An 11,357-nucleotide genomic window follows, 5' to 3' on the forward strand; every position below is an offset into this window, starting at 1 on the left:
ATCTTAAGATCTGAGAAACACTGCCATTGCGCCCAAGTCCGCCCGACAAGTCTTATGTGCCTGTCTTATGAGACCAAATTTTGTGGAACAAAAGTTGTTATTTATGATGTTAGTAATATAACCTGGGAGGTTGTTAATATATTTTAAAAATAACACTATATAGAAGCAGTAGAGCTCTTTGTGAAAAACTCCGTCAAGGGAAATACTGCCGCCTTACCTATTTCTGCTGCCAAGCAGTAATGTGAGCTGGTGAAATTACAGGCACAATGGGACTTTATAATATATGTCTCAGGGTAGTATTCCAGAAATCTACTCAATGTTCAAGTCAGGACTTGAGTATTATTTAAAGCACTAGAATTCATACTCAAGTCCTTGCCAATAGGGTCGTATTTCCAGTGCTTGAAATCATACTCAAGTCCTGACTTGAGCATTGAGTAGAATTCTGAAATACGACCATCAGTGTGACGGAAGCAGTGGCAGTGCCCCTCATATATTTGCAATTTAAAGTTTTGAGTAGCACTGCAACTGTGTGGATAAGCGCGCTTACCATCATAAATAAAAAGTAATTTATCTAATTCGTACACATACAGAACAGGTTACAACATTAGTTGCAAAAAAATAACTCAGTACGTAATTATAGATAAAATATAGTATAATAATACAGTGGCGTAAAACCTGTTTTAGGAACTGGACTTAGCAGCGTCCATTTAATTAATTTTTGTTTTATAATTATTAATACAAAGATCAAACACAAAAAAAATCCATTGGATTCGATCCCGCTGGACTCTCAACTAGCGCCTTCACCATACCGTAGTTGGTCAATCAAGCTTATTCTAGTCCAGGCGGACCAAATGAATTTTTCTTTGTGTTCGATCTTCATATTAATAGTTATAATTATAACAAACAAGTGGAGTCATTTCAGAAAAAAAAACATTGAATATCATAGCAGTAAAAAACGTCGTGATATTCAATAAAATTAATATTAAAATTTCTTGGTCAGTTTGGGAAGTGTAACCCGACATTTCGTGATACATCCATACTGATAGCCGACCAGCTATTTGCAATGGACCCGTTGTCTGTTCTGAATTTCGGCAGTTACATAGAATTCATGGTCAAAAATGCAGCCGGGAAACTTGGCATCCATTCCAGGCTGAAGCGCTTCAGCTGTACCAAGCACAAGTCGGATCGTGTATGGAGTACTCCTGCCATCTATGGGATGGTTCTGCTAAACACCAACTGGCCACCTTGGATTCAGTTAAAAAGCGTGACTTGGCACAAGAAGCAGGCAACTGCACGGCGGTGTTCAGGACTCTGCAGCTTCACCTCTACTAATTCCGCCTTAATTAAGCGTAGTAAGCCTCTTGAGGTTTTATAGGTGACGCGGAATTAGTAGAGGTGAAGCTGCAGAGCCTTGAACACCGCCGTGCAGTTGCCTGCTTCTCGATGTTCTACGTGCGCGAGGGAATTGCGCGATTTAATTCCGCCTTCCCCTTTCCAGCAACGGGAGACCAGCCGTAGGCTGGGTTTCCACCCCATCGGTGAGGATATTTCAAGGATTCCCATTCATTTGGCGAACGGCTATGGAGTGGAATTCCCTGCTTGCAGATTTGTTACCTGAACAGTATAACTTGGGCCTTGTCAAGGCGAGAGCGAACAGGCATTTTTAGGTGTGCATGCTCCATCGTCGACTTCATCGTCACTTTCCATTAAATGAGATAGAAGTCAAATGCGCACTTATGTTTTTATCAACTTAGACAACTATCAAATACAGCCCGTGTCTAATATACGTACGCGTACACGTACACATAATATATGAAAATGATTTTAAACACGCAAAACCGGATAAAAGAAATTAATTAACTCCGATCAATGCTAATAAAAACGTACCTATAGGTACATACAAAGTAATCACGATAATAATATACAATAGCCTTCATAACGACCTTGGTCTAACGGTTTGTACAGTGGGCGCTAGATGAGGAAGCCCCAGGATTGATTCCGAGTAGGAACAATATAAGTAATGAACTTTTCTGAATCGTTTCTCGTTTCGGAGTGATTTTCGTTAACGCTTATGGTACAGTGAATTGCCTAGTTCGAGACATTTTCGTTGTCCGACATTTTTTTATAAACAATCAAAAATTTTAAATCGCAAATTTTATGGGCACTGCCACTGCAACTGTTACCCTGAGACAATAAGTTAACAAGTCCCATGTGCCTGTAATTTCACCAGCACCCTTACAATTCTAAACCGGAACGCAGTAATGCTCACAACACCGCTTGGCGACAGAAATAGCAAGTAAGGTAAATATCAAGTAAGGTAGTACTTCTGTGGACGAACTCTTTTACAAGGGGCTCTACTGCTATTATATATAATTACAACTTTTGATTTACAAAAAGAAATAAATATCTAAATTAAGGTTAAATAAAACTTTACACGACATGAGCCCTGACCCTTAAAGAAAGGTTAAAACAACAATCGCTATAAGTTACAATAAAAATGTAGGTACTCACGTTTCGACATCATCCTGACGTAGTTACAGTCTTAAACCAGCGTTATACCTTCAAATAGAGAAAATGTACTTGAATGCTTTGCACACATAAAACTATTAACATTTTTGTATAAATTAGAGATGACCGTTTATATCGAACACTAAACCTATTGTGATAGCGAAGCAGTACATTCGTCGTTATCGCAATAAAACGCTATACCCATTATAGCAATAGAACTGTTAAATAAGACAGTTATAACACAATTGTGAGATAAATTAACAAGTTAACGATGTACAGGCAAATGCGCAAACGAATTATGCTTCAACGTAATATAATGCACTGCGGTATAATGACACCGTGGTATCAATTATAAGACTAAATTTATGTTTGATTTTATCGATAATAAACGCTATGTTCATGTCGCCATACACAATTAGGCCACCTGTCAGAGGTCTACACATTCTGGCAATTGTAGTGTTTTGTATTATATCGTACAAATTATTTGTACAGTTTGTGCGAATTATTCGAAATTAAAACCTTGAAAACAGCTGTATTTCCCACTTACCTGAGAGGTAGTATTATTGGTTCAATAATATTGAACAGATGTTGCTTTGATATGAAAATTCCATCATGTTTATACGAGTATACTTTTTGCAACACTAAAGAAAAAACGTCCGGTTTGTTTAGAACTTTGGTTATATAAAATAGTTACCATTTTGTGACGTTTGTTTACGTTTCAGAAATACTTGTTAGCTATACAACTACAATTTTATGGGTTGCATTGAGTTGTAACTTTTGCTTGCACTTTGAGTAGAAATTATTCCGCTTGATTTACTTAGCGTACTTTTTGTTACAGTCGACAGCTACTATACATTTTAGTTCTGAAACTTATTGTATTTTCCTTCATCCATAATGTCAAGTGGTCTATGATATCATTTTATGGAAAACGAACTGCTCATTTTTTTATGTTGTCATTGTAATTCCTCAAACAAAGTAAAACGCCAATTTAGAACATTAACTTCATGAAATAGATGGCAATACGCTTAGACTATTTTATTTCCATCATTTATGGCAATACGTTTTATATTCATAATGCATTTTTCTAAATATTAGTTTCACGGCATTGGAATAAATCCATCAAGCCAAATCTTCAACATATTTTTTTCCTATTGGCATGCCATAACGGCAGACATTTTGACTTTCATTTGTTTTTCTATATCGGCTTCTCCAGTCGGAAATAGTCAGAATAAATGCAAATTGCTTGAAAAAAGTTTATATATGAATTCTCCTCGTTACATAATAATAACCGTAATGTCTCATTATTTGTCGATTTGTAGATTTTCCTCTCAGTGAATTCTGTCGAAATTCACCGGTCAATTTTTGATTAAATACGCGTGTGTTCCTCAACTTGACATTGGCGAAATATAGATTACTTCTATGGCGCCATAACATTTAAAAGAAGAAGATAAGGGCAGACGACGCGCATTTTCGGCGCCGTAAACGCGCGTCGTCGGCGCGTATAAAATGCATCGTATGTATATGCTTTAAGGAAGTTACCACACGTATTCAACGGTTGAGGTCAGCAAGTATAATATCATTGGTTGCGGTCGTCAGAAAAATCTTTAAGTCCATGCAATAAGGGCAAAAAACACGTTGCCCATTTCACTTCCGCTCGGACCCACAGACACGGTGTTCGCTCTTCTTCTTTTTCTTCTTCTTCTTCCTGTGCTTATTGGGATAAGGCTAGGTGAGATTACTTTGCACGGAGTTCACTCTTATTACATGGATATAAAGATTTCGTGTTGCTAAGTGTGGTTATTCCCTAGAACGTACGATCTTCCGCAGTTTTCAAAAATAAACATTCTTTATTTTAATTATCGTCGTACGTCTGTCTTTTATACATCCATATAACTTATTGAACTTTATAGAACGCGATAGACTCAAACTACAGTACTAGTGGTGAAGTGCTAGACCAAAAATATACAGAGGAACGATATGCTCTACATTCTATATTGCCTCCTCCTCCCGCTTTTGCCAAATCGTGTAAGATGCGAAAGACGTAGATAGTCTGTAGAAGCATTTTTATAAATTGAAGATAAACTCCAAATAAAAACTTCTTTAAACCTTGTTGTTTTGTAACGAATCGTCGAAAAAAGTTCTGTTTCTGATTTGACAGCATTGGTTTCTGTTGAGCAAACTTGACCCGTAGCTCAGTTGGTAAGAGCAATAATACTACGGTGTGTATTGAGCAGTAAATATGTCAAAATGAGTAGCTATACCCCTGAAATTTTGCTTTTGTAGTTGTTACCAAAGTTATTACCTTACTATGCTATTGTTAGTGTTAAGTGATGATGTACAAATAAATAAATAAAAATCTCGGTACAGAGTGCTGAAAAAACCGACCTCAAAAGTCAGTCATCTCCTAGTTTGCCACCCTTAGAGGTGAAATATTTTCTTCACGTTTAAATACAACCACTACTAAGGTACTCTTTCCAACAAAATAAGAATCATCAAAATCGGTTCACAAATGCCGGAATTATCGCGTGTCATCCATACAAACATAAAAAATACAGTCGAATTAATAACCCCTCCTTTTTTTAAGTCGGTTAGTAAATAAAGTTACAGTAGCATTTGACATATCTAGCTGCCTATTTACATAACTACATGGTGGTATTTATAATTTAGCAAATCTACACACTTCTAAGTTCTTTGTAATCAATTTGTAGAATTTTGGTTTAAATATACTATTGATTTGAAATATAACCGAAAATTTGTATATAACCGAAAGTTTGGTTTCCTTAATGGTACGCAAATATCAACCAATTAGACAACGTTATTGATAACCCAGAAACAAAAATCGTGTTACATGGTGTTACCTTATTAAATAATTGCCACATATTTTATAATCTTAAATATTAAAAGTTTTAAAATGTGAGCCTTGAGAGTGAAAAGGACGGCATCATTTTTAGATTTATAAATTTAGTTTACTTGTATATTGCACTTCAGAATCAACACCGTTATGGGGCGAACGTAAACTTTTACTCTTAAAACGCTACAAAAATAGATTGTTGGCCGATTTACTACACTAAACAGAATAATTTTACTTTTTCACTGATAATGTAGCAGAAATTTTAAATGCATAGGTACTAAGTACGCATATATTTTAAAACGTATTAAGTACCTGTTACTATTACGGACCAGAATAGGTAACTGTTGCTACAGGAACAGGATAGAAAGAAGGAAGAAAAACTATAAAGGAAAATTAAATATGATACACTCAAGCAAATTACGTCTCAATTTTCCTTATTGGTATATGAACATCAATTCGTATTTTTCGATACAATACTTACTTAAATTAGATACGTAATTTTCTAAACACACTTGGAACTATCACTTTCAAATCACAGCACTACAACCACATTTCCCATAATTTTTTCCTAATAATCCCATTTTATTCCTATTTACACAACAAATTAATTGATTCTCTTCTATTTAATTAACTAATGATAAAACAATGTCTAGCTATTTACAGTTCGTTTTAACATTTCTTTAGTTATATTGACTAGGATTACATTTATTTCTACTGCATTGGATGTTAAAAATTTCACTAACATGTCGTGTTACGGGGAAAATGCGGAACCTTGCTTTCCCCTAACGTTAGGATATGCGCATGCGTACGCATATTTGAGGTTATCGACTGTCGCGTCACTCCTTCATTGCGCGCGAAAGAGCTAGATGTATTTGTGAGTAACATGCGCAGTCTTATTGATGGAAATATTGGCGGGAAGCGTTGTTGTGCAGATTTTTTTGGATTGAGGACGCCGCGTGAACGCTTGCGTAGACAGCAGCGGGGAGTAGTAGTTCGCCCTACATTGGCGCATTTGATACCTTAATAGAGTCAGTGTAATTATATTAAACATGCATTGTATGTCGAATTGTTTTCCACCCTACCACGTGGTTGTCAGGTGATAGATTTCGACCAATAGGAAATACACACAAACATTCTATTTCTAGCAGGGGTGGCAGGGAAAAGTACGTATATATGAAGGTCAGTAGGTGATAAAGGAATTCTATAGTTAGCACGTGACATTGAAAATAATGTTTTGTTGTTTGGATTAATCGAAACTAATGCCTTCAATCAAACTTAGCACTGAAATTTATAATAATAGGGTATTCAAGTATTTTGTTCGACCTCCTTAGCCAATAATAGAACGCCTCTTCTATTTTAAATATCATGTATTATTTAAGAATTCGTTGTCTCTCTTGCTCACTGTCAATTTTCAGTCTCTGACTTTTAAAATAAATTCTCCATGACACAGCTCTACAACGTTCCTATTAATATCAACGGGAAAGGTTACTAGTAAGGTTATAGACCCAACTTTACAAATCATCTTTTAAAAATAAACAAATTATTGATAATTACTTAATTTAAAATAAATAATCCATTGTGTAAGTTTGATGTCGTATTTATTTTCACCTCATACAGGTTGCGCCACGGAGGGAAAGTACTTTATTGTAAAATAGCTAGAATTCATGGAGACATTATTTTATTTTTAAAAGTAAGTAATACTGCATTTAAAGAGTTTTAAAAAATTGCTTGACTCGTCTGTGAATCGAGCCGAACAATGCTAAAAAACCAGTTTAGTAGCACTAGAGCCCCTTGTGAAAGAGTTCCTCAAGGGAAGCACTGTCATCTTACATATTTCTGCCGCCAAGCAGTAATGTAAAATACCACCAGGCGCACGACTTGTTCGTCCCGTCATTTAGTTATTATAAAAAAAAATACATACAATACATATAAGTGATGGCACCATTTAATCGTATTTTTATTCCATATTTTAGGGCATGGTTCGAAATTCAAAATTTGTGCTTCATTGCGACCTGTAGAATTGTAGGTTCTATTTTCAAATTTCAAGCGTATCGGTTGAGGAACGGCCGACTAATTTCTTCCGGAAATTGTGCAATTTGATTTGCTCGCCTCGCTTGCTCCACTTCGACTGGAATATTACGTATGTATATATTATATAGCACATGAAACAGGAAGTATATTTGCACTTAGTATTCTCGTAAACGACATTATACCTATTTTGTCAGATGCTTTTAATTCGTGGTCTTTTCGATTTCAAACGCAATAACTTTCGTGCAAAGCATAAGACAGATACAATATTTATAATTACTTTAAAAACCCGTAAAATAAATAGTGTGAACATTCCAGAAGACTAAAATAAGAATTATTGCTATTTCATTTTCGAATATACATTTTAAAAACCCAACCAGCTAGATATTGTTGTCGCTTTTACAATAATAGAGAGTGAAAATGATGACAATATTTTCGATTAGGCAAATGGGTTAGGATTAGGAAATTGGTAGTGGCAATTAGATATTAATCCTATATTCAGATAAACTGAACGAGTCCATTCTACTGACTTATCATTATCACGCAATACTCGTAGTTCTCTCTTTCTCAAGACATCTGCAGAAACCAATAATTTCCCTATTTTTTTAAATATTTTTATGAATGGAAAGTGTGGACGAGGTCGACGATGGAGCAAGCACACCCAAATAATAGGTATATTTTGTCCACGCATCACATAATGAAGTAAATTGGTTGTCATATAAAATGTGTAGCTCTTTCTCCGCTCCGCTTATATAGATAAAGACCCGCAAAGGTCCAACGCGAGTTGGGGACTTCACACGTTTTCCGAGGGTTCGCTTGAAAATCGCATTGAAATAAGTCAATACAAAAAATTATTAGATCGTATAAACTTGAATCGATTTTTTAAATGTGCATCCTAGTAAGAAGCCACAGGGCAGCAAGGTGGGTTGTGTGGAGTTGCCTCTTTTTCGTGTAAATAAGATGTGATGTTAAGAAAAACGTTTTAGCTATCGCTTCCAATGCTGTAGGCAGTGATTGCATTAGTCGTAATATGATAATTCCGCTCCTCGATCTCCTCACTCCCGTCATTACTAAAATCCTTAATAAATCTGTCTCTACCTCTGTTTTCCCCTCTGCCTGGAAAGACGCTTATGTCATTCCACTACCGAAAAAAACCAAACCCAGCTTCCATTCAGACTACCGTCCTATTTCAATACTTCCTTTCCTGTCGAAAGTCCTAGAAAAGCTTGTTCACTGTCAGTTGACTAATTTCGTAAACAGAAACAACCTTTTCAATCCTCTCCAGTCTGGTTTCCGCATTGGTCATAGTACGACTACTGCACTCACGAAAATCACTGATGACATCCGTTTGGGTATGGAAAATCAACAATTGACTGTGCTGACACTCCTCGACTTCATTAATGCCTTCAATGGTGTTGACTTTGACCTATTATTGGAGGTATTGCGTACTCTTAACATATCTCCAGCAGTTATTGATTGGTTTCGAAGCTACCCCTGTGGACGTCGGCAGTGTGTAAGCAATGAGAATTCTTTCTCTACGTGGTGCGATATTTCCGCCGGAGTCCCGCAGGGTGGCGTCCTTTCTCCTCTCTTATTTTCTTTGTTTATTAACTCTATCACACAATCCCTCACTTCTTCTTATCATCTTAATGCTGATGACCTCCAGATTTACACCCAGTCGTCTATTCAAGACTTACCAAGTGCCATTAACGCTACCAATGTGGACCTTGAATCCATTCGTCAATGGAGTCAGTCCTTTGGCCTTAAAGTTAACCCATCCAAAACACAATCGATTATTATAGGTAGCACTTGGTTCAATTCTCGCTTAAATCTAGACTCCTTACCCCCTGTGGTTTTCGATGGTGTCTGTATTCCTTATTTGGATACAGTCAGAAATTTGGGGGTAATTTTTGATAAATGTCTGACTTGGAAGCCGCAAGTTGCTGAGGTTAGCAGGAAGGTGTTTGGTGCGCATTTCTCTCTGAGAAGGCTTAAAAACTTTTTGCCGACTAAAACCAAAATTACTCTGGCCCATACTGGACTATGCAGATGTTTGCTACCCAGATTTGTCAGTAACTCTGCTCAATAAATTGGAACGGCTCCAAAGTATGTGTGTTAGGTTCATCTTCGGACTACGTAAATTTGACCATGTCTCCCAATTTCGCGCACAAATTAAATGGCTGCCCATCCATCGGCGTAGAGATCTTCATATCCTTTCACTTCTCTATTCAATTCTGTTCTATCCCTTTACGCCTTCTTATCTTAAAGATCGCTTTACTTTCCACTCTTCTACACTCTGTCGTCCCCTTCGCTCCTCTGATACTCTCTTACTTAACTTGCCCTCTCATACCTCTAACTTTTATTCCAACTCTTTTACCATTTCTGCGATCAGATTGTGGAATTCTCTCCCTGAATCGATTCGACGATCCACTTCTCTTGATTCCTTCAAACTACGTGTCAAGGATCACTTCCTCAACTCCTAAATTTCGTCTGTACTCTACTATCCTTTCATTTATTTCCTGCATTTATACTTCATTTTTCTTTTTCCTTTAAAAGTATATAAGCATTTAATATTATTATGTATTTATTGTTATGTACGTATTAATAATATTATTGTTATTTGTATGTATATGTATATCTATCTATGGATATGTATATGTATATTTTTATTATTATTACTTATTATGTAGTATACTTATGATGATATTCTTTGGTTGCACCTCTTTTACATATCCGAAATGTCTATCCTAAGGTTGCCTGGAAGAAATTGCTACATAGCAATAAAGCCGCCTGTTGCACATTGAATTACCACTACTGTTATACTTAAGCTATTGTACTGGATTTTAATTGTAATTTTTATGTGCAATAAAGAATATTTCATTCATTCATTCAAGATTTTTTACATCGAAATGTGTAATAAATATGGAATTATACCAAATTCCGTATTCGTAATTCGTAATAGTATTAAAATACCTACAATTTTGGGCAGAAATAGGTTACAACCTGGCGCTTCAGTTAAAACCCAGGTGATTTGATTGGATTTTAACTCTCTACACATCTCTGTTTATACCTTATTACAATTTGAATAGCGTAAAATATACATTGATAAAATTAAAGTGCTATTCGTTGCTGTCCACCGGTTTGAATTGGCCCTTATTGTTTTATGAACATTTTTAAATTTAATTTTGGACCCATAACTTCACTGAGGTGTCTATTTGCAGTAAATTATTTTATATATATCTAGATTAGATAGACGCCTCAAGTACAGCAATTTGTATGAAAACCAAGCGTGCTACATTTTTTGTACCCACTATGACGTCACAAGAACTATTTAGTGATGGAAGCCTCCTTCCACTCGCTCTAAATCGATTGATTGAACGGAGTACGCGTAAACACGCGCATTCCATTCAATTAATCGAGTCTAAATAGAACAATTTTTGTTCAAGTATTTGTTGATTACAAGTAGTCGTAATATTAATATAGTAGAAAAATACTAGAATAAGATAGTTAAATCATTTATTTTACTTGTTTTTAAAAAATGCTGATTATTAAAAAAATATTAAGACGTTAATTTTTAATCGATTTCAAATATTAAAATTATTGTCCTTCCAATAAAATGAACTTATTCTATAACATCTTTTTGTAACAGAAGATCTTATCGATCAAATAATGAAAACGCACGTCAATATATGAACTTGCGACTGCCTTAATTGATTTTACTAAGTGGTTTTCTGTTGGTAATTGATCAAATTAATGAATGGCAAGACAAATGAAAATGTTACTGCTGACAAAATATGATAAAATCTTATTAATCAAAAGAGGTTTACTAATGACGGCTTCGTGTGAAATTTTTGTGATTTGTTTATTATTTCTCGGATTTCTAACTTTGCTAATCTGCATATTTGGATAGCATCTAAGGTGGAATAAAGTAGACCACCTTCGTTCTCGATAGCAACGAACTCACGCGTAT

At 35.6% G+C, this 11,357-nt stretch overlaps 1 protein-coding gene across 1 annotated transcript in view; it reads right to left on the bottom strand.

The window, feature by feature from the left end:
• The window catches only part of LOC113231190 (long-chain-fatty-acid--CoA ligase 5), a 62,013-nt gene extending 56,156 nt beyond the window's left edge, over window positions 1–5,857 (bottom strand). Inside the window, exon 1 of the mRNA XM_026465377.1 lies at window positions 5,841–5,857. Coding sequence (XP_026321162.1) covers window position 5,841 — 1 coding nt within the window. The 5' untranslated portion in view covers window positions 5,842–5,857. The remainder of the gene's footprint in view (window positions 1–5,840) is intronic.
• Between the last annotated feature and the right edge of the window lie 5,500 nt (window positions 5,858–11,357).

Source organism: Hyposmocoma kahamanoa, unplaced genomic scaffold (assembly GCF_003589595.1).
Source record: "Hyposmocoma kahamanoa isolate Upper Pololo Valley unplaced genomic scaffold, ASM358959v1 65, whole genome shotgun sequence".
In the NCBI taxonomy this organism is placed as follows: domain Eukaryota; kingdom Metazoa; phylum Arthropoda; class Insecta; order Lepidoptera; family Cosmopterigidae; genus Hyposmocoma; species Hyposmocoma kahamanoa.